Source organism: Callospermophilus lateralis, chromosome 12, assembly GCF_048772815.1.
Source record: "Callospermophilus lateralis isolate mCalLat2 chromosome 12, mCalLat2.hap1, whole genome shotgun sequence".
Taxonomy (NCBI): domain Eukaryota; kingdom Metazoa; phylum Chordata; class Mammalia; order Rodentia; family Sciuridae; genus Callospermophilus; species Callospermophilus lateralis.
Window position 1 is genome coordinate 86,751,987 of NC_135316.1, and position 26,831 is coordinate 86,778,817.

General features: G+C 34.9%; 1 protein-coding gene and 1 non-coding gene across 4 annotated transcripts in view; one reads left to right on the forward strand and one right to left on the reverse strand.

The window, feature by feature from the left end:
* Positions 1-24,016, forward strand: part of Ubl3 (ubiquitin like 3) — a 62,584-nt gene extending 38,568 nt beyond the window's left edge. For all 3 annotated transcript variants that reach the window (XM_076872090.2, XM_077110674.1, XM_076872091.2), the window contains exons 2-5: positions 12,262-12,370; positions 16,197-16,283; positions 20,699-20,776; positions 21,079-24,016. In XM_076872090.2, the coding sequence (XP_076728205.1) occupies positions 12,262-12,370; positions 16,197-16,283; positions 20,699-20,776; positions 21,079-21,131 (327 nt within the window). In that variant the 3' untranslated portion in view covers positions 21,132-24,016. The remainder of the gene's footprint in view (positions 1-12,261; positions 12,371-16,196; positions 16,284-20,698; positions 20,777-21,078) is intronic.
* On the reverse strand, positions 8,858-8,931 carry Trnaa-cgc (transfer RNA alanine (anticodon CGC)). Its single transcript has one exon. It is a non-coding gene; the product is annotated as a tRNA-Ala (tRNA).
* Positions 24,017-26,831: the final 2,815 nt, after the last annotated feature.

Consider the following 26,831-nt stretch of genomic DNA (forward strand, 5'->3'; position numbering starts at 1 on the left):
CAATTTTGAGGGGACACCAGGATACCTATTTAGAAATGATCACCTGGCAATTGGAGAAATTAAAATGGTACTCCATGGAGAATTAAGTTGGGATTATAGTCATATTGCTAAACAATGGGAGCATGTTCTGAGAAGTGTGATGTTAGGCAACTTTGTCATACATGAACACTATAGAATGTTCTAAAAAATCTGTCACACACCTAGCTCTATATGATGTGTGTGTGTGTGTGTGTGTGTGTGTGTGTGTGTATGTATGTGTTATGGCTTTAGGATGCATACATACTGTATAGTAAAGCCCATTGCTCCTAAGACCATGATAAACAAAGCAGTATGAGATAAGTCAAGCACAGAAGAAAATGATGCAGTTCAGAGATGGTGAGCACAGGGTGTAGGAGGGCGCTGTTGGGGTAACACAGCGCAGTGTTTATAGTCAACATTTTTAAAAGTAGGAACACACTCTAAAATAATGATCAAAGGTATAGTATAGTAAATACATAAACTATAAATCAGTAGCATAGTCATTTAAGATCATTATTGAGTTATGTAGTGTACATAATTGTGCTATGCTTATGCGTGACTTGTAGTGCAGTAGGTTTGTTTATACAAGTGTCACCACAAACATGTGACTAATGCTTTTGGTGTGATCTAATTCTATGATGTGATGATGGCTCCAACATCACTAGGTCATAGGAATTTTTCAGCTCCATTAAATCTTATGGGGCCACCATGGTATATGGGCCCATTGTTACTACACAGATGACTATTCTATGTAGGTGGCATTTGAAGCCTTGGGAGTGGGTAAGATCCCTCAGAGATAGGGGACAGGACACAAGAGAGATTGGTGAGGGAATTTTGGAAAAGTACATGTTTAATTTATAAGAGGGAAAGAAAAGAGGATCCAAGAATTAAAGCAGGAACAGTCTTCCCAAAGTAGATTTTACCAAATGGTATAGCTATGAGGTGATAACAGGGAAAGAAAATGGTTCTGTGGCTAAATACTACAGTTGTATTAAAGACTAAATGAATGAATTCACTATTCTCTGAGTTTTTAGTTTGTTAAACAAACAGGAAAAATCTCCAGAAGTGAAATAAATGAAGTCACGTTTCACAGATATATCTGATTGCCGAAGTCTTTTCTCCCTGGAATACCTTATAGGGATTACTATTCCAGAAGACATGTTTTGGAATTGTATAAACCCAATGAAGAAAAATTTTCAAAAAGGAAGGAGTTAGATGTGTAGAATGTTGTGGAGAGACAAAGGAAGATGAGAAACAAGAACAAGCTTTTCTATGTTTGTAGTAGATGATCATAGTGACCTGTAAGACTGCAGTTCAGTAGTGAAATCACAGACAGTGATAAGGAACTAAAAAGGTAGTGGTTTACGTCATTCCACTTCTATTAACTCAAGTATAAAGGCAACTGATAGGGATGACTTGTTCATTACTGAACATCTGTATGTACCATGTATATTATTTTATTATATATAATAAAGTTATTTTTCTAAATAATTTGCTGTTTTGTAATGCATTCTGCTGTCATATATAATGAATTAGAATAAATAATTTAAAAAATATTATTTTCATGAAAAAAATAATTTTCCTTTTTTTAAATGTTAATTCTATGATATTTACACTGGAAAGGACTTTAACAGTCATCTAGAACAATTCCTCTGAGGATCACTAGTTTTCCTTTTCATAGGGTAAAGGTACACATTAAAATTATCTTCTTTCCAGGTCATAGTTACAGTTATCAACTCTAAACCTTTTTTTTTTCCTCATGTTTTCTTTAAAATGTATGAAAAAGAAAGAAAAAAGTATATGAGAAAGATAAGCCTAATCAATTGTGTTTGTATTGTGTCCATCTTATGTGAATCTTGGTTTAATATTAAAGACCATCTTTGGTAGCCTGGTGAGATAGTGAATGCCTGTAATCCCAGCAGCTGGGGAAGCTGAGGCAGGAGGATCACAAGTTTAAAGCCAGCCTCAGCAACTTATCGAGGCCCTAAGCAACTCAGTGAGACCCTGAGGGCTGGGAATGTGGCTCAGTGGATAAGCACCCCTGGATTTAAAGAAAAGAAAAAGAAAAACACTATCTTTGTGTATATTTTGCTCTTTTATAAAACAGAGAAATATTGAATTCACAATTATGCTGCTATAAAAGGTAAAAAGTCACTTTAACATTCTCTGACAATAGGTCTAAGCAGATTATTTTAATTATAGCTATTTCAGCATTTTCTAAAAAATACAATACCATAGAACTGATGGTTTACTTTCCATTACAACTAATTTTTTTCTCACATCAGTATATAATACACAACAAATTTTAAAATCTCTAAACAAACTTGAATTTCAGTGACCTATTTGTGCCTGTCTCCTGAGATTGTGGAATGCCTTATAGCCAACCCAGAGTACTGTGGAATTAGTGACTGTGTTTGAATCATTTTTGTTACAGCATCTAGCCTAGTGTCTTTACACACATTAATGTTTTCAGTCTTATGAAGAGTAAGCTGAAAGTAGAACAGTCTTTCTTGACCACCCTAGGCCTCCTTGCCCCTTGAAAATTTTGAAATGTGAAAGATTCTGCAGTTGAAGAAACTGGTTTGAATTTTTAAAAATTATTATTATTTTTGAGAAAAAGGAAAAGAAGTTTTATTACTTTGCTAATAAAGGAGAAGCACAGGGGACTCCAGTCTCAAAGGCTGTGATTCTGCCCATCGGCATGGATGGGGCTTTTATAGAGATTATTCAAAGGCTATATTCCACTGTTTTCTGGAGTTGTAATTCACTTGTTAATTTTGGAGAAGTTATTTCTGAGATCTTCTAGTATTATCCCCAAAGTCCGTATTATTTCATTCCCATGGTGGGTGTGTACTCAAGAACAGATAAATCTGCATAAAATGGGGAAGAAAGGTCATTCTGTTTCCTCTGAGATTAGGGAGGAAGAGAGGAGCATGGAGAGAGGAAGAGAAACATTTCCCTTTAAAAAAATAAGTTGCAGTGGCAAAACAGCAAGAGCTATATTCATAGCATAAAGTGAACCATTGTTACATTTCCTGTCAATTTCTATTTCTACATTCCATTTTTACGGAAAAATGGGCAACAATATCTCCAAACTGCTTCCTGTTGAAATACAGTGAAGTTGGGGGAAGTAATAAGTCCTTCTTCTCTGTCAGTGGGGCATGGACAGTTAAAGCATTCAGCATCGGAGCAGTCCTGAGGTCCACAGTGGCAGATGTCAAGTGACTAGCCAGGCATACATAGGGCAGGGATCATGCTAAGACAACAATATACAAGATAGCAAAGCATTACATTTTTATGAATAATTAGCACAAAAGCAATTCATATTTCAACCAGTCTCTGAAAACCATGAAGACATAAGTAACTAATATCTTATGAGTGAAAAACAGATCAAATTTATCAATGTAGGAGTAAGAAGATTTATAGATCAGACTCAAATTAACTCAGGACAAACTTGCAACTCTAACATACTTTGTGATCATTATTATTAGGCACTCCCACATAAGGCCCCTTCCTTTATAGCTTCCAGCTTTACTTAACTTTTGGTATGGCTGACACGGTGTACATCTTGAGTTACATTTTTTAAAGAGTGTTTTTCCTTTTAAATGTTCATGTAGGACTGTGCTCAGGCTATACTCTCTTGCCAGATGTTTAGGATCAAGTTGGTGAAAACTGACCTTGTTCCTATCTACTCTGAAGAGTCATCTGAGATTCCTCAGAGATAACCTTAGGGATGTGTGCAAAGCCTCTTGGCTCCTTTAGCTTTCCTCTACCAATAGTGCCATCTTCCAGGATGGGTCAGGGTCCTGCTGACCATATGAGGCTTCTCTTGGAAGAATCGGGGACATTTCTGTCTCCAATGGCCCTCCTCTTTGCAGGATGTGCACTGATTGGCTTCCTGTTCTCTAGGGTCCTCTCTCTCTCCCTGATCAGCAGATCTGGTGACTCACTGGAGTTGTAGGAACCAGAGAGGTGTCCTGTTGTTCTCTGGGTCCTGGCTGACCTAACCCACTTGAATCTAATGTATGAAATATGATATGTCAAGAGCTTTGTAATGTTTTGAACAACCAATTAAAAAAAAAAAAAAAAAAAAAAAAAGGGCAAGGGCCAAAATGTTGGCTGCTTTTTTCTTGGTCTTTTTACTTCCTTGACTTTGGTCTCCCAAGTTTTAAACACCCAGCAAGCCAGTTTCACCAGTCGTATAGAGGGAGTAACAAGTTATAACTTGAATATCTATTACTTTACAGTTACCCTTTTCCTTTAATTGGGGTCAGTATTAGTACTGGTAGTCAGCTGTATATATACTGTAGGAGATAGCTTATTATCTCAACCCAGTTTTGTTTGTTTGTTTGTTTGTTTTTTAGAAGTACCTATACAAAACACTAACATGCAGTAGTTAAAAGGTTTACAAGGAAAATACAAAATGAAATAAACAGAGCAAAAACATTCAGTTATTTTAATTCTTATATTGTAAAATGCATATAAAATTTGCTGTTAACCATTTAATAATTATAGTTCATTAGTATTAAATATATTCATAATGTTTTGCAGCCATCACCACCACCCATCTCCAGAACTCCTTTCATCTTGCAAAACTGAAACTTTATACCCATTAAACAATCACTTCCCATTATCCCCTCCCCCTAGGCTCTGGCACCATGTTACTTGAAATTTTAAATACATTTCCAAACTTATTTCACAGTAAATAAAAACCCTTTTTCTCATAGTAACTATTTCTCAGGAGTTTCCTGGCTCAGAAGGACACAGGATTATTTTTCAGTTTGTATGTAGCAGATTAAGGAGTTTTTTTGTCTGAAAAGTTATTTGAATCCTAAGAGAAAATCAAATCCTTCTAGAGTAGCTATTTGGAAAAGACTGGAATCAGATATTTAGAAGGATCTCAAGGGAGTGTTAAGAGGGTATTGTTGAGGATATGCTAGAAAAAACTCTAACCTAAGAGAAAACTAGGATTTTTTAATTGTTCTTTGCCACTAACTGGCCTCTTGGGCTCTCTTCCCTGGTCCATTCTCTAGCTGTGAACTAGATGAATTCTGAGCCCCTTTCAGCTTTAAAAGTTTATTGTGTTGAAGGATTGAGGAGTTTGTGAAGGCATAGCATTTAAAGTAGTATTGAGAAATTGATAATAGTATAAAATAAGTAGAAGGAAGAGAATCTGGGAATGGACACAAAGGAGCAAACACTTAGCTCAAAAGGAATACTGTGGAAGGTTAAATAATGGTACGAAGCCAAGACAGATTTAAGTACAGACATTTGAGAAACTCATCCTGTGTCATATCTGGATTTACTGGTGTAATTAAGTGATTAGAAAAAATAGAAAGTACTGAACTAGGTGTTGAAATATGACCCAAGCAAGAACTATTCCAATTAAGTAATATACGTGAGGAAAACTTCCTGGCACCTTATTGATAGTCAACATTAGCTTCCTTCCGTATGATTTCAGGCTGCCTCACAAAAATCTACCATCCATTGTGTTTCCACTAATGGGAGATGGGCAGAGTAAAGACAGTTGTCATCTCCCTGAAATACATAAAAATATATCATGAATATGGGAAAAATGTACTCTCCCCCCAGGGTCCTCTATATTGTTATTTCCTTTGCCAGCTCCTTTTCTTCTATCTTTAGTTTAATATCTTTAGCATTTAGTTCTCAGGACAATTGTGCTGAATCCAGTAGTTCTTACTTTAGTGAGCCAGGAGACCTGAAAATCCCTCAGAACAAAGATTTCCCTAGACACAAAGCCAGTGCCCCGCAGTGGGTGCTTTGGCTTCATTCAGATTTGTTACTTAGTTGATAGTGTATATAGGAATTAGACTATCATTAGCAAGTTGAAATCCAGTTAAAGCAGCTAGTTTGTATCCTATCTGCAGGTCTTAAAAGGATATAGTCAGGTTTTAAAGTGATACAAAACTGTAGCTTGATTTCAGAGCCACATGTTTTATAGGAAGTTTTATAGGATTTGGAACTTGAAAAAAATTAATAATATTAGGAATAATTTACAAGAATTGCCATGAATTGTCCGTCTTTTCATGGAAGTTTAATTTTATCTGCTTCCCAAACTTATTCTAAATTAAAAGTATATTATAAAGGACTAAGAAAGTACATTATAAAGTACTATATAAAATGTTATATAGTAGTATTTTGTAATTTAGTAAACTCTTACTGTGATGGTAGATAATTTGTGATAATAGCTAATTAGGTACTTACTGTGTACCAGACACTGAATGCTTCATAAATTTTGAACTGCATACTTTGATTCTAAAATGTACTTACAAAAACCCCAAGTTTTCTTTTTTTTTTCTCTGATGAGGAGTAAAAAATCAATCTGCATAGAAAGCATGTAGGCTAATTCACTATTATTCATTCATCTTTATAACCCATCAAACTTCTTCATGTTGTGTTCAAAGTGTTTTTAAAATAAGTAGTCAAATGACTCATAATTTCAAAAATATTAAATATTACTTTGGAATATAGTTCCAGAAATTCACATCCCTAGTAAATGAGGAGATAGAAAAATTTACTTAGGAACTTAAGTTAGAGACCTCTCTGCTTTTCTTAGAACAGGTAGAAGTTTCTACATTTTCAAATAAGGTATTCCACTGAATTTCCCACGTACAACAGTTTTTAGTATGTAATATGTTAGAATGTACAACATGTTAAGTGCTAAAGGAATGTAGAAAAAGATCCCATAGCTTTAGTGGATTTAGCAGATCTCAGTGTACCTTAGTTTGTAATTCCATGCCTTTGTTCACTGAGTATGAGTGAATTCCTAGATAGGAATTCAGATGTATTTTCTTATGGGTTAAAATCTGTTTTCACAGCTGTCTTTTATTAAAATTTCTTCAAAAATATAGATTTGCTTGCAACAACCCCATTTGGTGGTAGGGTGGATACCAATATTTTCTTGGCTTCTCCAATTCTCCTTTAAATTATTTTCCAACTCTTTTTCTCAAAAAATTAAATTCATTATTTCATCTAGGATGATTAAATTGAGGATTGATTTATGCCATCCTTTTCAAGCATATGTAAACCATTGAGGGTGTTCAGCGGACTAAGACTCTGAGTAGTAAAGTATATTGAGATTTGGAAGTGTGGCTTGGGATGGGGAATGCAGAGCACAGAATATTCCAGGCAGAAGAACAAGTTAGGTAAAGACCTTAAGGCAGGAAGAATTGGTAGTTTTAAGAACCAAATGTAGGCATGTATGTTTTTGGAACATAAGGAAGGCAAGAGTGTTCTAGAGGATGTTGGAGGATAAATAGGACTGTGGGGGTCCCAGTAAGAATTTGCTGAGTGTCATTAGCAGACTGGTCAGGTAGGTAGATACTAAAACCCCGGCCTTTCCCACAGCTCTCAAATGGAGGTAGTAATGCCTGTTTGAGAGATGGCTGGGTGGCCTTAGTAAATGCTGTACCTGAAATATAATAAGTAAGCCACTTAGTAAATGCAAGCTGTTGGTTTTACTTTTTAAATTCACTCTTCTACATCTTACTCTGGACATCTCAGCCCCTCAGATACTTCCTTTTTTGTTATTTTTGAATTTCATTCGGCAGACATTTATTGAGCATTGTAAATAATTTTATATCCTCACTACCCCTCTTTTTCATAGTTCTTTCTTTGTCTGAATTAGCTTCAAGGTTATAAAATCCTCGAGTTTTTGTGCCAGATCTTTATAATCCAGACATCAGAGTGTGTGTCAGAAAATGCTTGAATAAATGAGTGAATAAAAGAAAGATTATGAAATATATCATCACTATATTAAGACTACAGTTACTTGAATAATTTCTATTTAAAATCAATCTTATTTAGAAAAATAAAATAGTTTCTCCATCATTTTTTTCAGTAGAGTTAATAAAAATTTGAAATACGCCATTTACAAATCTATAACTGTAGAATAAAGAAAATGTTCATCTATTTTCAAATTTGTTTATTTTTTTCTAGAAAAAATATAGCTATTTTAATACAATATTTTTTTTAAAAAAAGATGTTCATCTTCAAGTGGAAATAAAAATAACTACAGACAGATACATACTAAATACCATGTGTAAGTTTTTAGGAAGCTAAGGGCTTTTAAAAAAATTTATTTTGAAATAATTATAAATTTCTTTGCAGTTGGAAGGCATAATACAAAGAAATCCCATATATTCTTCACCCAGTTTTCCCTAATGGTAGTGTCTTCCGTGACCACAATTATCACAACACGAATCTGATATTGATAAAATCTGCAGACTTTACCCAGATTTGCCCAGTTTTACAAAGCCCATGTGTGTATGTGTGTTTAGTTCTGTGCAGTTTTATCACATGTAGTTCTTGTGAGCATTACCACATCAAGGTTCATAACAGTGCCATCACAAGGATCCCTCATGCCAAGCTTTTATGGACACAGCATTTCCTCCTCCCTTCTCTGTCCTAACACATGGCCACCCCTGATCTGTTCTCCATCACTGTAATTTTGTTATTTCAAGAATCTTATCATTTAAGTGGAATCATACTGTGTATAACCTTTTGGGATTGGCTTTTTTTTCACTCAGCCTGATTCCCCTGGGATAAGTTAAGGGCTTTTAAAAAGTGATTTGCAAATAGGGTCTAACACCTTTCCCATTTGCCATTTAGCGAAAAGGCAGATATGAGGTCAAATGTTCTTCTGCTGATAGTTTTCTAAAAATTCAACCATAAAGTAGAGAACCCCGGTAATCACTCTCTCTCAGACTCCCAGAGGAGAAGTGGGGATATTTTTTTTTTATCAACATGTTAGTTTCTTGGTAGAAAACAGTCATATTTCTTTTTAAAGGACGTTGTCCATCTTGATTTGTTTTTGTTTTTGTGGTGCTGGGGATTGAACCCAGGGCCTTATGCATGCGAGGCAAACACTCTACCAACTGAGCTATATCCCCAGCCCAGGACATTGTCCATCTCTATAATTGTCTTTTATTTTCAAAACTGTTCCAGTCAGTTCTGTTTTCCATCTTCCCTCTTTCTCTCCCCTCATTTTTCCATACTGACCAATTAAAAAAAATATTGTATGAATTAAATTCTAGATTAAATTCCAAATTGATTTAATCTAGCAAGTAGAAATGGCAGTTTGAAAACTTTTTAAAACTTGAATTACATGCACTGAAGAGTTCTTGTTGTTCCATTGGCCTTACAGGAAATGATCATGGCAGTTTTTCCTTACTAATAGTCTTTGTTTTGCCTCAAAAGTAATTATAAAATGTATAATTCATTTAGATGGTCTAAATGCCATCCCCTTGGAATTCATTACATAATGGGAACTCCATCTCATACCAAGTCATTCAGAGTCTTGATAACAGTTTTCTTTTTAGACAAGTATGTACACAAAAGTATATCACATTTTAAACTGTAAATAAAAGTCTTATTTTAAAATTATCCTTATTGTATGAAGGATCCCACTAGCCCACAAGCAGAGATTTTTATTAAAAGTATTTTATAGATTGACTTAACTTGGCTTCAAAGAAGTAAAAATGTCTTTCATTAGTAATTATTTAGATAAGTTCATAGTATTTTAAAGCTTACTGGCTCACATTTGTAGAAGTTGCCATGCATTAACTGAGAGGAAGTATGATTAACATTATTTATCTTGAATAAGTCTGAGAAGATTCTGTTAATATTGGAAAAATAACTGCTGACCATCCTGGGTATGTAAGTGTTTATCTGGGTGATTGCTTTCAAAATTTCCTCTAAAAAAAATTAGGAAATTTAGGGTCTTCCTCCATTAATGTTACAGCCTAAAATATACAGCCTAGGAGCAAGTTTATTTCATACACAGAAGCATAGAACCAAGTTGAGACCAGTCTCTTCATCTTCTATATCAATAACCCAGTCTTTATCATTATTTGAAAACCAGGCCCAACATGTAGGTTAATATGTAGTCCAGAATTAATTTTACTTCTCAAAGTGTCTTACTGAATGATAGTGTTTAAATTAACTGTGTCATGGTGCTGACAAATAAAGATCCTGTTCCCAGAAAATTAAAGATTGAGGCACTTACCTGTTTGAATTACCCACCTGTTTGAATTACCCACCTGTCCAAAGCACACTAACTCCCATTCTACATATTGAGCTATTCATTCAAAACAAAGCTCAGTGTGCTGATCAGGCTTTAATTTTAGCCTCTGCCTTTCCAGTCTGCACTTCCACTTGCTTCTTAATACTGAGGAAGCTCAAATATGAATCAGTGACCAAACACTGGTTAAAAACCTATTACGTGCCTGGCACTGTTCCAGGCACTGCAGGTGTTTCAGGCACTGGGTTCCTTTGCCCTGAAATTTAATGTTTGGATAGACTGCTACTGTTTTTAATTTTGAACATAAGCTGTTTCCATTAAAGAGCCTTTAACTCTTCAGTTTAGGATACTTCTAACTATAAGATTTGATAGAAATTTTTAGTCTTAAAAGTATTATATTCTCTCCTTTCTTCACCCAGAGGGATGATTAAAGTTCCTTCTGAGTAGAAGGCTGTAATAAAGTGTTACCTGCTGTTTGTTCTCATTTTGTAGCTCAGAGCCACATTCAAACTCTATCATGAGTTAAAAATTCGGATGTTTACTGGAGTTGGGCAGGGGTACTAAGCATATGCAGCAGGGCAGTGTCCATGAGGAAGGCTTAGTCAGCTCTGTTTCAAACTGAAAATTCATACCCACTTATAAACATGAAAAAATATTTAATTCTTTTAAAACCTGCATCTAAAGACTAAAAGTTTCTAATATTCTGAATATCTACATCATAAACTGTTTTAGACCATTGATCTTTGAAATATAAAAATATATTATCAGTTTCTTTGTGATATTGATATATGTTAGCTTAAAATAGGAAATGCTGAGAACTTAGATGAGAGTCCTCATTTTTTTAATATAGAAAGATAGGAAAACAAAAATAGAAAATTTTGACTTTTCAGTTAAAACTACAGTATAAATTTAACCTTACTTTATACCTTTTCTTAGCCTTACCAATAAACAGGTTATTTGATTAGCAACCCATGGATTTTTTTTAAATAAACAAAATGTTTTTTATTTCTAATAATTTGGTTTTAGTTTCTATCTTATCCAATGTTGTTTTCTTTCCTAAAGGTAGTCTCACATTTCTTATATCTTTCTTAAAGTATTTGGCTGCTTTGGCTGCCACAACAAACAGACTGGACAGCTTAAAAAATATTTCTTTCTCACAGTTCTGGAGTCTGGAAGTCCAAGATAAGGAGGCCAACATGGTTGGGTTCTAGTGCGGGCCCCTTCTCTCTGTCCTCACTGGAGCTGTGGGGCAGTGGGCAGTGAGAAAGTGAGAGAGGGGCTTGCAGGCCAGCGAGTACACAGTGCTCTTCCTCTTCTTTCTCCTCTTCTGAGACCGTAGTGGTAGGAATCAGAGCCCCACCCTAGCACCTCTCTTAACCCCTATTTCCTCCTAAAGACAGTTGCTTTGGGAGTTAGGTCTTCAACATAGGAGTGAGGCACTAGAGTGACATTAATCCTGAGTGTGATTAAGTAGTAAATCTGTGACCCTGGTGTCTTCATGGTATTGCAGTAGCTACCAATTTACTCATTGTAGGCTTAAGTATCTTACAGATTCTCTGGTATTTTTAATAATAAAAATACATATTTTGGTAACTGAAGAGAACTAGGATAACCTGGGACTTGGCACAGCTTGAACAGGAACAGTGCCATTCTTTGTTCTTTATATATAACAGCACTAGGCTAGACTGCCTAGTTCCAGGGCTCAGCTCTCAACTAGACCCAACTTATAGTGAAGTTTTTCTGATGCTTTACAGAAGCCCAGAGCTGTAGAAAAGTATGCTTATATTTCCATGACTTATGTGGAAATGAATAGATAGGGTGATTTTTAAAAATAGCATTGTTAATTATGGCAAAAAATATTAAAAAGTGAACATTGTGAAAAAAGATGTTTAGAATGCTATAAGCAAATATATATTGTCTTGGAAATGGGAGTCCAATGGACCTCAGACTATTGTCTCTGCCCTGTTTAAGTGATAAGACCCACATGGTCTACACTCTTATTAGTTTCTCAATAGAAAAATGTGTATTCTATAGGAGTAGTGATAACCTTGCAAAAGTTCAATTCTGAACATTGTCAAAGTAGTTAAATTTAAAAGCATAATTAAATTTGGTTTGCCTTGTCATTTTTCCTATACAAGTCATTTTTTGGTAAGTTTTCAAATTTTAAGACTTTTATTAAGAGGATACTTGTCTTCTTTCAGATAAATTTGCGCCTCATCTTGGTGAGTGGAAAAACAAAAGAGTTCCTGTTTTCTCCCAACGATTCTGCGTCTGACATTGCAAAGCATGTGTATGACAATTGGCCAATGGGTAAGTGGCGTTTTTCTCCTGAGGATGAACACTGTTAACTGTTGATGCTGTCCCTTGTTTTACAAACATTTTGTCAACATTATATATGCATCGAATGAAAAAGAAGAAAAATAATTGAGTACTTGTATCCTTCCCTAGATTTGTGCCATTGAGTTTTCTCATTCCAAAATTGTAAAGGAGCTCAGTATGCAGAGTTCTCCTTTTTCCTTGGAATTGTTTTAGTGTAAATGAAAAATATTTTTTAAATAGAAAAACACAAAATAATTAATACACAGATTGCTATTTATGACAAAAACAAAATAAAAGGAAAAAAACTATCATTAACAGGTTATAATGCATTCTCTTTATCTACTCCATACAAAGTCTATTTAAAATTAAGTTTGAAACAAAGTTGACTTCTCATTTATGCCAGTTCATGTGTTTCCTGAACAAGGTTAAAAAAGGGGAAAATTCGTTTATGCTTTGCATTTTCAAGCCAGTGTCTATAACGAGCAATTTTGGAGAGTGTGTGGTGTTCCTTCTTTCTCTGCTTCTTTCCCATCTAAGAAAGACTCTGTCTTGCCTCCCTTAAATGAATCTTTAGTTTATGCTCTTCCTTTGAACTTCCCCAAGTGTCGTCATGACCCTTTTATGGCATGTACCATAGGGATAAGTCTGTTTCAGCTGATTTCATTAAATTTTATTAGCAAAGCATTTTGAACTTTTAAAGGACAAGGCTTGTTTCAACAAAGACCACAGTGTATACAAAATGAATCAATTAGGTCAGTGTTTCTCAACTTTAAATAACATAAGGAACCTTTTTTAGAGAAAGAAAATTCTTACAGATTCCCTAGTACTGACTTATTTTTATTATAATGGATGTTTTAAAATATAGAAGCATAAAACCCAATTATAATTCCTTATTAAGCCATAAAAAAGCACAGAACTAAAATGCATCTACAAAGAAAATGCAAATATAACTCTAAAACCAATAATGGTCAAATTAAGAACATGAATGTGCCAGATGATATATTTTTGCTAAAGCCAACTCATTGTTTGCACCATGAATACTGTTGAATTTGGCATGCCTGTGTTCCTGCATGGTGTATGATGACCCGTTTATCTGCAGGCTCACCACAAAACCTTTATTCATACTCTGTACCAAATTGTCATTCAGTCTTCTACAAAGAATGCATCATTTAAATATTAAGTCACCCTCTCTTCTTTTTTCGTTAATCACTTGACAATTAAAGAAGTACTGACTGCTTGGCACCAGTTCAACCATAAACCCAAAGCATATATGGTACTAAAATCCCAAGGGTGCACCTGTTATCAAGTGATTATTTGAATCATCTAGAGAACTCTTCCAGATTATCATTAAAATTTATGCAATTTGAAAATTCTTAAAGAGGACCTTTAGGCCATATGGAGATATCTTTGTGGGTTTATAGGCCTGAGTTTAAGAAACTGATTTAAGCAAAGACTGTGGAACTACTAGAATTTTCTTCACATTGATAACCCAGGGGCTAGTTCCTAAATCAGGAAGGAAGAGAAGCTAAAGGTTCAAGGAATTTGACAAAAGCTTGGGACTTTAAAAATATTGTAATTTTTTTACAGCCAGACAGGATAGATAACTATCAGTATGAAGAACATTTTTTAAGTACCTAAGAGTGATATTGTGTTAGGTATGATACAAAAAACTAATTTATCTTTTTTGTTTGTTTTTTGCGGGGGGAGGGGTGGGGGGGGGAAACAAAGATGACTTCTGATATAGATACTGTAGAAAAGGTAACGAGACAAAAAAGGTAATCCCACTCAAATTTATTTTATTTGGACAATATTATAAATTGAGGTAAAAGAAATACTTTGAAAAAAAAAAGAAATACTTTGACTTTCATAAGCATTTGACTTAGATAATAAAATTAGTTTTAATGCCTTAAAATATTGTAATTCAAGGGAAAAATCAAGTGGAGGTCTTTGCTATTAAATCATATCCTAAATGAACAAACTATCTACCAATATTAAAAATTGATTGTATCAATTGAATGCTACTTACTTGCATGGGCTTCATACTGCTAGGCAGGTGCTCTACCACTAAGAAAAAATTATTTCATATAAAATACTTAAATTAAAATTTTAAGTATGTATATATTATGTAATATCTTTAAATTTAGTAAATACAAATATTTGATGCTCATAACCAAGGTATGATAAATATCAGATCAATAGAAAATAATTTGTGTTCCATATACTTCTAGAAGGAATTAGTTTTCTTTAGTATACTCTATGCAATTTTGTGGAAATATTGCTAATAAGTAAAAACAGACGTGTTAGGTTAGTAATACCTGAAATCTGAAATTCCAGTTTGTTTTTAGGTCTCTTTAAATGTTAGATCCTTGGAGAGGGAAGGGGAAATACCTTATTAAATGGATTAAGTACATGGAAGTAATGAGACTCTGTATAAGATAATGAACTATGTGGCTTTAAGTTTTTGCATTTTAAAAAAGTTTTTAAAAGATTTTTAGAATACCAGCCTTCCCTCCTTCCCCTTGTGATTTAGACAGGTTCTGTCATTTGCCTTCTTATCTATGGAACACTTAAATCTTGACCAGAAATATTCTATAAAAGAATGATTTTAGAAGTGATAAATTCAGAGTCATATTAATGCAGCTTATTTGATCTTTCTTCTAGAAAAGGAGGTCCCTAGAATCAGTGGAGTCAGAAGGCAGCAAAGGCTGTTACCAGGCGGAAGCGAGAAAAGGCAGGAGGCACTTCTGCTGATTTCTGCTGTGCCTGAGTCACTTTGAGGCAGTGATTTTTCTCACATTCATAGTGATCATTTTGAAAACTTTTTCAAAAAGTCAAAAAGGAAAGTCTATGTTTACCTTATCTCCTGTTTTTGGAGTATTTAAATTATTTTTGAGTCAACAGTTATCTCCTGACAATAGGAACTTCCATAGGAAACAAACAACATCATACTAGAATTGCTGACAAAGATGAAAAAGGAATTCTTAAATTGTTATCAAAACCAGAGCTTAAATTGTTCATCTACAACTCAATAAAAATTACTAACACCATTCCTGCCATAATACCAGTGTCTTTAAACCATTATTTTCATGGACAGATATTCCATATTTTACTATTAACATAAGTTATATGCTAAAATTAAATATTCTGTCACCCATTTTATAAATTGTTACCAGTTTGCTTTTGATTTTCTTTGTGTACTTTCCTAGCTTTCATATTTATGTAGTATCTTCTATACATATTATTTGGGGAGTTTGCTCTAAGTATTTATCATGGAAAAGGTGAGCTAAAGTTGTGTCATTAATAATTTTTGCCTATTGGCCTCAAAAAGATGATAAATAATATGTGTCCATTATTTACTATCTTAAGTCCTTTAACAAGTCTTAAGTGGGTTGTTTCAAGCCTTGAATATATATTTTTTAACAGATACAAATATTGCAACATTATAATATTGCCTGTTATTTACTGGTAATTGAAATTAATTTTCAAATGATATACCTCTACACAGGGATTAGATTTTTTTCAAGCTGTTTTTTTTTAATTGTTTAAACTTCAGGTCTACAATTTGACATACTTTAGTATTCTTTAAAAAGCAAAAACTATATACTCTTGCATATCTTGCTATTTAATGGGAAGAGTCAGAAAGAATAAAGGCTGCAGCAAATGCATGAATAGTTATCTATTTCAATTATTTGGAAGCTCCAAGTGTCTTCTTTGATATACTCCAACTGACTTGAATCTGGATTTTTAAAACAATGCAGTAGCAGCACCTCAGGTATGTATTGAAATGCACTTAACCTTTGCCTTGCATTCTTTTCAGACTGGGAAGAAGAACAGGTCAGCAGTCCAAATATTCTACGACTTATTTATCAAGGACGATTTCTACATGGAAATGTCACCTTAGGAGGTAATAGTCACCTTTGTAAAGAGATTTCATGTCTGTCTCATGGTAGCATTGTTCATTTATTTTAAATGCTTAAGTCTTGGATTTTACTAAAAACAACTAAATTCAACTCTGAATTCGGTTTTCAGTATGCCTACTCCTTTACGCTTTACATTCTGTTAAATTAGTTTTAGCTCTACTTTATAAACTCTATCCCAGTATAGTTAGAAGTTTATACTGTTACATAATAGATGTAATTTTATTGTACTTCTGGATAATGTAGTTTAGATGTAATTTTTAAAGTTAAAATTGGACAAATGAAAAAAAGTCTGATCATTGGTTTTCAAATATAATGAAGTGTTCTTAATTTGACTGCAGCTGATCATCGTTGTGATCATATGAGAATAAAAGTAAATGACGGCCATGAGTCTAATATAGTAGTTAAAAGAACAGATTTTGGAACCAAACTGTCCACATTGTACCCTGATTTCACTATGTAACCATGAATAAATGACAACTAAGATCTGTGTCCCAGTAACTTCATCAGTAATAGGGATTTCAATAGTGCCAATTTCATAGGTTAGGAGGGGTGTTAGTATATATATTCAAACACCTTAAAATGGTGCTTGACATGTAGTAAACACTTTAATAATTAGCTATTAATTGTTCTTTATGTGTGATTAGGAAAATGGTAGCTCAGTAGTGCCCCCTTATGGGGTGCATTTTCTACCATAAATAGGGTTTGTTTTATTTTTAGTATAGAATTTCAGATATATTCAGATAATTGGAAATTTGTAGGCAGACAAAATATAAATATATCTTTTTCATTATTGTCAGATTTTTTTCCCCTTAAATCTAACAGTGAAGTATTTAATGTATTTTTCCTTAAAGGTAGAACAGTTTTATTCACTTATTTAGCAAAGTTTATTGAACTCTTCTTATGTGTCAAGATAGTAATAAAATCTTGGGAATTCTGGGATGAAAGATAAAATCTCCTTTTAAGGTGCTCCCGTACATAGGACAAATACAATCTGCTGTAAAAGTTGTGTGTGATAAGGACTAAAGCAGATGCATGCAACTCTTTAGTCAGTGTCAAGTTGGTACATTGCATGTAATCTTTCATATAACTCAGTTTTGGTGTTATAACTGGCCTAAAAATATGCTGTGGCCTACAAGAAATAGCTGTTATTTAAACTAAAGCTGTTTTTGTTTGTAGCTCTTTTTAACAGTTTTTATATAATTAGATAAACCAGCCTTCATGTAAAGATTGACTAGGAGTGTGTTGGATGTATTGTACATTCATTAAGAATGGAGCCATTTTTAGTCTTTTTTTATTTTAATTCTGTATGGCTCAAACAAGATGTTTTATTAATTAAACAAGATGTTATATAAATTGGTAAATGTTGGTTGAAATTTAAGCTTTTAAGTATATGAGTTAATTTTGAGATTCTCCATTCCTCTGAGTATTGATCTATATGTGCGGTTTCCCATCAACTCCCATTTCTTAATTATTTTTCTGCAGTGACCCAAATGATCCAGTGTTACATTAAAGATCATAGAATTTGTATTCAGATCAAAATTATTGACTTATTCCCATTTAATTGCAAATTTTTTATTGTCAATTTTTACTTACAGTTTTTTGGAATTTATTTTAGAATAATTAACAGGTTGGCTCATATTTTTATTATTGTCATTCTGTGTTGTTTTTAATCTTTTCAGAAGCAAAATAAGCCATCTCTGGCCTTAGTGATTTAGACAGTGTGTAGGAGCATAGCCAGGACCTGTGCAACTCATTGTGTTTGACCAGAATTTTAAAATGCCATTCAGCTGTTTGCGTTTTTGGTTTCAGTTTTTCTTTTTTTATCCCCCTGTATATTCTTGGATGTCCACAATAAAGGAGAACAGCATATAGGGCAATAGCAGGTTTGTCAAATATTTAAATGGCTAGTATGGAAGAAGTCTTAGGTCTGCTTTATATGGCCCTAGACTTGTTCTTTGTAGCCCTTTGATTAAAAGTGTATAACAAAGGCAGGCATTTATATATATATATATGTTGTTGATGAACCTTTATTTTATTTATTTGTATGTGTTTCTGAGAATCGAACTCAGTATCTCACGCATACTAGGCAAGCGCGCTACCACGGAGCCACAACCCCAGCCCCTATTTTTTAAAATTAGATATAAGGGAAAATGTTTGAATCCATTGAGCTCATGAAAGAATGAGCCACCTTGAAAGAACTGAGATGCTTCCTTATAGGTGATATTCAAGCAGTGAAATGAATATAAAATAGTGGGGCTACTGCCCAGGGTGGGGTTCAGTTATGTAGGGGATTCAAGTAGGAGACCTAGGCATTCTCAGCAAATGGGGGTCAGCAATTTTGGGTCTTGCTATGTTGCTTAGGCCTACCTCCTTCTCCTGGGTGCCAAAGGTCCTCCTGTCTTAGCCTCCCAAGTAGCTGGGACTACAGCAGCATACCACTGAGCCCAGTTTTTCTGCCATTCTTGAAATTTTGTGGCTCAATAAATGTCAAGCTTAAATTTTTGGTTATAAGTCTCTTAAAACATATCCCTATATCCTTTCTGCCTGCCTCCTGCCTTAGCCCTATACTGAGAAATGAATCCAGGGTGCTCTACCACTGTGCTACATCCCCTGTCTTTTTATTTATTTATTTTTTGTAGTTGTGTATGGACAGAATGCCTATATTTGTTTATTTTTATGTGATGCTAAGGATTGAACCTGAGCCTCACACATGCTGGGCAAATGCTCTACCACTGAGCCACAGACCCAGCCCTGTCCTCTGTATTTATTTATTTGAGATAGCGTCTTTCTAAGTTACTCAGGCTGGCCTCCAACTGATGACCTTTCTGCCTCAGTCTGCTGAATAGTTGGAATCACAGGCTTGCTGAATCCTCTTTCTTGAGGTGTAGCCTTATAATTACATGGAATTTCAGGTCACTAAAAGAAAGATGTGGTGACAGCCTTACTAATTAAAGGATGAAGAAGATGGTGGTGACCAGTCAAATCTTTGGTAGTCAGTGAATTCTGGCTCAGTGTTTCTTCAAGGGTGGTTCTGAGACAATGGACATAAGAATCATCTTGGGAATTTTTTTTTCAAAACATTTTCTTCTGTTTATGATGTGTGTGTGCGCGTGTGTATGTGTGTGTGTGTGTGTGTGTGTGTGTTGCTAGGAATGGCACCCAGAGGCTTGTGCACACTAGGTAAGTGCTCTATCACTGAGCTATGCCTCTGGTCCCCAGGGATACTCATTTGCATATTTCTGCCTGCACCACCCTCTGCCATCTCCCAGTTTTACTCCCCATTTATTTTTATGTAGGCTAAAGGTTGAAAACCTTTGTTCTGGTTATTGTCCAGTCATAGTGGGAAGCCAAGCATCTACAGTGAAGAAAGGAGAAAGCGGTTTTTAATTCTATTCCTCTTCCTTCACCTTTACTATTGTGTTAATGTCCAGTGTTTCTGGCTAAAATTCATGTATGGAGAAGAAAAATAATAGTACCTACCAATTAAATTTATAGCTTCTAAGGGTGAGTTACTCAGGAGCACTTTGGAAATTCACCTTGCTTCTATGGATTAGTACTTAGTATTGAAGACAACTGGGATTTTTAAAATTGTACAGCAGCATACTACTAAGCCCAGCCTAGCCTATGCAATGGCACTCGACTGTAATCCCAGCAATTCAGGAGTCTGAAGCAGGAGAATCACAAGTTCAAGGCCAGCCTTAGCTAGAAGTTAGATATACTGGCTGCTTCTGATTTTATGTATAGAATAATAAAGTGATTTACCATGAAAGTTTGATGTTTGTATTTACTCCATTAGGTTCATCAGTATATAGGTGTGTGGATTATTCTGTCTGAAATATTTTATATTACCATTTTTATTATGAGTGAGAAATACCTTTTAAAGGCTTAATTAGAAAACAATGATTATTAATAATACTGAGTGAATTTGACCTTTTAAAGATTATTTTCTAAGTAAAGAGTACAAGGTTGAGAATAAATGTCTAAAAGTAAGTTTGTCATTTTTTTTGTCTTTAGTCTATTCGGTTTTACTAGACAACTGAAACGTTATTAGATTTAAAAGCATATATCTCTTTTTTAAAATAATTTTTTAAGTTGTAGATGGACACAATACCTTTATTTTATTTATTTTTATGTGGTGCTGAGGATCAAACCCAGTGCCTTACACATGTTAGTCAAGCGACCCACCACTGAGCCACAACCCCAGCCCAGAAGCATATCTCTCATATCTCTTTATCTGAACATTTTTCTAGTCTAGGAAAAAGTATGTTTAAAATAAATTTTATATTTCTTTTTATTGTTTTCTCTAAAGGTGATCACTGATTTTAACCAATTGTGTATTTTCTTTTATCCCCTTCCTTCCGATGTATATTTAATAAATTGTCTTCTACTTTTTATGTAGCATTAAAACTTCCTTTTGGCAAAACAACAGTGATGCATTTGGTGGCCAGAGAGACATTACCAGAGCCCAACTCTCAAGGTAAGCCGAGCACTGAAGGAACATCTCACTTTAGTCACAAAGACAGGCATTCAAAAATGGCTGGGTTTTTCTTGGAATTCCAGAGGAAAGGAAGTGTTTATGGTATATGAATAGATTGTCAAGCAAATAACCAGACATTCTTGAAGTGTGCTAAAATTAAAGAAACTTTTTTATAGCCTTTTAATGTAAAAAAAGAAGCAAACTTTAAAAAACAAAATGTGTTTCTTATACTTAGGTGCCATCTCTTTCCTCCCTGCGGCTCTAGCGCTCTTATAAACCAGCTGTTTCTTCCTTTTCCCTAGGTCAGAGGAATCGTGAAAAGACTGGAGAGAGTAATTGTTGTGTAATCCTGTAAACACTGTCTGCCTAGTGTGGTGTGACACAGTCTTTGTCTTTCATGCTGCTGGGACAGAGGAGACCCAACATAGCTTCAGAAACCTTTAGGAACAGTCTGCCTGCAAATCCATGGAACTGAATTATCACGTGAACACTGTCATCTTTTCTCATGAAAGTAAAACAAAACAAGAACATTTTTCACTATGATTTTTTCTTTCTTATATTTTTTGTTTATGGTGAGCAGTTTTAAATTGTATTGGTTTTCAAATGCAGTCAATCTCCAGGGGAAAAGCTAACAAGTTATCTTTCATAGCAGAACCATTTTGCTGCCACAAAAATTTTCATCATCAGAACTAACAAAATCAAGTGTTCCAAATACAATTTGCACTAAAAAAGATTGACATTATTTTCCTCATCAGCAGAATTTATAACAGTTTGTTATACCTAGAAATATTCATGTATACAATTCCACACTGGAAGATTCTCAGCAATCAATCAAGTTAATTACCGGGCCAACTTAAGAGGAAAAAAATGGAAAAGAAACTAAAATGTTGGGTGAATTCTACCAAAGTCAGCCATGGTGGCTGTACTGGCACAGAATATTAAACTGAGTGTGACTATTTTCACTGCAACAAATGAAAAAAACAAAAACAAAATGTGCCTGTTGTTTAAAGCACTCAGTAGAGGGCTGATGAAACTATTTTTTTTCCTTTGATACGTGCACTCTTGAGTCCTAGTCACTGAGTGCTTGTTCAGACAGCACACGAGGGGTGAGAGTGCGTCTCCTAGCCTTAAAGTGGGAGGTATGCCAGGCGCTCAGAGGCTTTCGTTAGCGTGCAGAAATATTAGAAAACCTCATTGACTGATCAATTTTATGTATTTGAATATCAGAAAATTGAAATTTTCCATAATTATTGCTCATCCCTAATCGTGTTCAACATCATACTTATTCATTAGAGATTTCAGATGAATTCTTAAAATTAAAAAAAATCTTCATAGTACTAATTTTGTTTCTTTATACAGTTTGCATTTGGTGTTAGTGCTTGCAATTATATTAAAATCAAAAGCTGATTTTTAAGGCATACATAATTAAGGATGCCACTCTCTTGTTTTATACCAATAATTTAAAGATTGATATGCTAAAAAAAATCAATGCACAGCACTAAAGCATGAGCTAGTTTCACCTAAATCTGTAAAAAAATATTAAAGATTTTATATTTTTTTCACTGGGAAGAAATTCTTCCTGGATGAAATTACAAATATGTGTAGAATATATTTAATAAAAGACTTATAAAATAGCTAAATATAGAACTTCAATATAGATTGGCGTGTAGTATATAGAACAAGATTCCATATAAATAACTTTAGCCTTTTTAAAAATGAAGTTGCAGGCTGACATTATGTTCTATACTCAGTAAGTGTTCACAGCCCTTACAGACATTAAGTGTAAATCGTTTCAGATGTTCAGCTTTGTTTAAATGCAATCAGGTGGTTTGTTCATTGTTAATGCTTTGATGAAAAGGCTTTATATGCAGTAGATCTACAAAAATATTGTTCCTACTGATCAGAATTAAATTTGTATAGAGCAGAGTTTTAAAATGAATGTAAATAGCACTAAACATTTTCTTTCTGCAACCTGTACTTATAGATTCCTTCTGTAAACTAAATTAAAAAAATATATTGTAGTACATTTTGGTGGTAATTTTAAAGGTGTTGATTAGGTCAATAATTGTTTAAGCACTGTCTCATTCATGTTAAAATTGTTTTCTACTTTTATTTCTGAATCTTTTAAAATTCATTTCAATTAATATTCTGTTGTTGGTTTGGGAGTAATCCCAATGTATCTTTGATATTTAACCTGGTTAATTTGTGCACAGTCACAACAGTGGATAGAATTATGTAGTCTCTGTTATACTAAAATGTTATATTCACGAGATGTTAAATATTTATATGCTTTGTTGACTTGCTCAAATGTGAATCCTGTAGTGTTGACTGAAGAAGAATCTGGTAGTTTCCTAATTGGGCAATTAACCATTTATGGCTCTATTTTTTCTTTTGGAAAACAAACTACTGGTAATTATTTTTAGGACTTATTTTGATTCTAATTACTCCTATTTTTCCAAAGTTAAAGACTATCAGTTAATCATGATTACATTTTTCTGATGGTTAAAAAATTCTGTTTGTTTTCAATACAGTTTTATGTGTGTTTCCACATTATATATTTTTCCCTTTTGCAAGACTTCAATTTAGAGTTTGCTAAGTGGGATAAAATGATTCATTAGTAGAGAAAGAAGTATGTCACTTAATATCTAATATTATAGTTGTACAAAATGGAAAAAGAATAAAAAGTAGCAGTAAAATTATATACTGAAAACACCAAAAATTTAGATGCCTTAATAGTATATACATGAAAATACTTAACTATCCCTTTAAAAACAATTCCTTGGACTGCCTAATGGTTAAAATATAATTGATCCATATCCAAGGCTACTATTGAAGATCCTCTGCCAAAAATAGCCCCTCACTTAACCTGAAGGTGAGAGCTGCATAGACCCAGTCATGTAAATAAAGCCTGAACTGCGGGCCTGTGCCCCCGCCCAGCGCTTGGCTTCTGACTCATCTCTTACCTGAAGTGTCCTAGACTTAAGAATTCTGGACAGAGCAATGCGTTTCTTTTATTAAAACCTCAGCATGTCTCCCTGATCTGAAATATTTGCTTTCTTTTCAAAATAAGTTTTATCTTATCATGAAAAATATAGTATCTAACATCATCATTCACATTGAGGTTTTCTCATAACAAACATCTTTAGTTTTATGAAGTCATCTTGACCAATGTTACAGTAATTTCTGTTAACTGATTGTGGTAAGCAATGTTAATGTGAAAAGAAATTAAAACTTTCTTTATCTGTTGTAGAATATTTCTCTTCTTTAAAATGACTTCAAGTCAGAATTTTGGTGTATTTTCCTGTTCTTTATCATACTACTCTTTTTATCTTTGCTCAATTTATTTTATGACATTCTTCTGTAAAATTTAACATGGTGCCAATGTTCACTCTGTCCTATTTAACCAAAAATCAAAGAGAAGTGGCCCACCAAAATTTAATGTGTCATACCATCCTCAGTGACTGTTACAGGCATATTCCACCTTTTTTCCACTGTCATTTGGTAATATGTCACATGTTAGATTGGATGGGATAGGAGGGGAGAGGGCTTGAGAGGAGACGTGTAATTTATAATGCAGTTGAAACAAGACCTCAGACTGCTGGTGGTTCCTGGTACCATTTCCGTGGCCAGGGTGACGCGACATTCTTACTCTTGGGCAGCCCGTGATTGGCTGTGACTCTTTGTGTACCAGGTCCCCAGCCCACTTTCCTCAGAAGGCTGTCACATATATGCAGCTCTTTTATACATACATATACATACAAAGAGCTTCTGAAAGAGTTTGTAGATAAAATTGAGAAACATCTAATACTTTGATATCAAACTTTGTGGTCTTTGACAATGATGTTAAATGTTTGTCCTTTAAGCTATTTTTTAAATAATCTGCCACTTTTTAAAAAATGACAGCTTTCAAGAAATACAAAGTAGACATAATAAATCAACATTTGGGAAAGTGGCATGTTACACTCTTTTCTATGAATCAACTAATGAAAAAGGAATTGAGTAAATACGCAAACACACATTTCCAAAAATGGTTCCACGAGGCTCTAACTGGTTTTCTAATGTAAAATTCAAGCATGCAATGTCTGGCTTTTGTTGTCTGCAAGCATTTCTTTCTCAAAGCTTATTTGGCTGGGGAAGTCTGAAGAAACTGCTGTAAACGTGTAGGGAAGTCGGGATTCAGAGGTGGAACAAACCATCAGCAGACCTGGGAACTCGGGTTCAGACTGTCAGTCAGACATTACGTACAGGAATATAATTTTTTTTTTTTTTTAATTCTCAGGCAAGAGTTCCCAGATAAGCTAGACAAGATGGCTGTTTTTCCTCTGCATTCCTGAGCCTGGCTCCCCTCACATTCCCTTTATCACACGGTTTTCCCTGGGGACATCACTTAACTGTGTTCCACTAATTAGTGTGCCATTCGCCCTCACTGCTTCTCAGAAGCATTTTTTGAGATCTGATAATTATCTACAATTCAACATATTATTCAGTCCTCAGATAATACCACAAGAATAGCTGAGCTTTAGAGTCAGGCCTGCCTTTGAGCCAGTTGACTTTGAACAAGTTACTTAAGATTTGAGCTTCAGTTTTTTCATATGTAACATTTAAAATAATACCTCTTGTCAGTGTGGTATAAGGATTATTCTTAAATATTTAGAGCACCACTTTGCCTAAGAACTTAATGTGAAAAACCTGTCAAAATACAAGTTGAAAATCAAGTACTGGGCATCAACATGTTCTCGAAGCTTTATGAAAGTCGCTTATAAAAAGATCAGAGAAAAATAATGTGGATGATTCTGTATTCAAAGAATGGGAGGAAAATGTAAAAGATAAGTCTATGTTAGAATCCAGCAATCCACCAAATAGACATGACCTCAGCTGAGTGCTAACCAGGGCGTAGAGCCTGGACAGTTAGTAGAACTGGACGTGCCACCAAGAGGGCACAAATCCGACTGGCAGGTAACTTGAGGTGGGATTGCACATCTGCATTGCTCAAAAGAAAGAGGAATAAGCGAGTAGAAACAGCACAGTACGTCAACAAGACGTTGCTGGGACTTCTTCCTCCTGGGAGGGAAGTGAGGAGTGTCTGCGTGATGATGAACACAGGATGGTGATCTTGGGTTACACTATATATTTCTTCACTAGACAGTAGCTGTCAATGTTTGCCCCCTACAGAGGACACTGAGGCAGGATACTGTGGCGATGCTGCAGATGGATGACAAACCTTGCTTGACCTTACTTGCCAAGGGTCTGATTAACTCTTCCTGCCCTCCGGTGGGGGTGAGAGAAGTGACAAAACCGCTATTCATTTTGACCAAGCAGAAAGTGATCCTAGTGGAACTGTTAGAAACCTCCAGAGAAACATGGTAGTACCCTCAGATTTGGGTGATGCTTAATCGAATAAAAAAAGATGCTTGGGGCTGGGGTTGTGGCTCAGGGACAGAGCACCTGCCTCGCACATGTGAGGCACTGGGTTCAATCCTCAGCACCACATAAAAATAAATAAAACAAAATAAAGATATTGCATCCATCTATAACTAAAAAAATTTTTTTTTAAAAAATGGGATGCTCCTCCAATTGCGTTTGCTTCTCCAACATGCCCATTTCTTCCTAGTGGGCTAAGCTCTGATTTTCTGGAGGGGAGGGGTCTATTAACCCTTCCCCCACATGTCTCAGGGGAGTAAGACCTTATCCCACCTCCAGGGGTAAAACCACTTCTCTTTGTTGTGTTTGGTTTAGCACTGGGAAGGACCCCCCCCACACACACACACACACGCGCACACACACACACTTGCACACGCACACCTAGCAATGGGCCTTGAGGGGAACTCTGCTGATGGAGTTTCTGGGGGAAAGCCCCTTCACTCCCTAGGAGACCTTGCAAGAGACTTTCTTTTTGCTCCTGGTGAGGTTTTCTTTGGATGTGATGATTGAAACTGCTGTAGCCACCTTGCGCTGGCCTGGGAGGGGCGCTGGCCTGGGAGCAGAGCCCACCCCAACCCCAGCATTAAGTTGCAGGATAGGAAGATAGAAGACCTGGCCCCTGGGGACTGCTGCT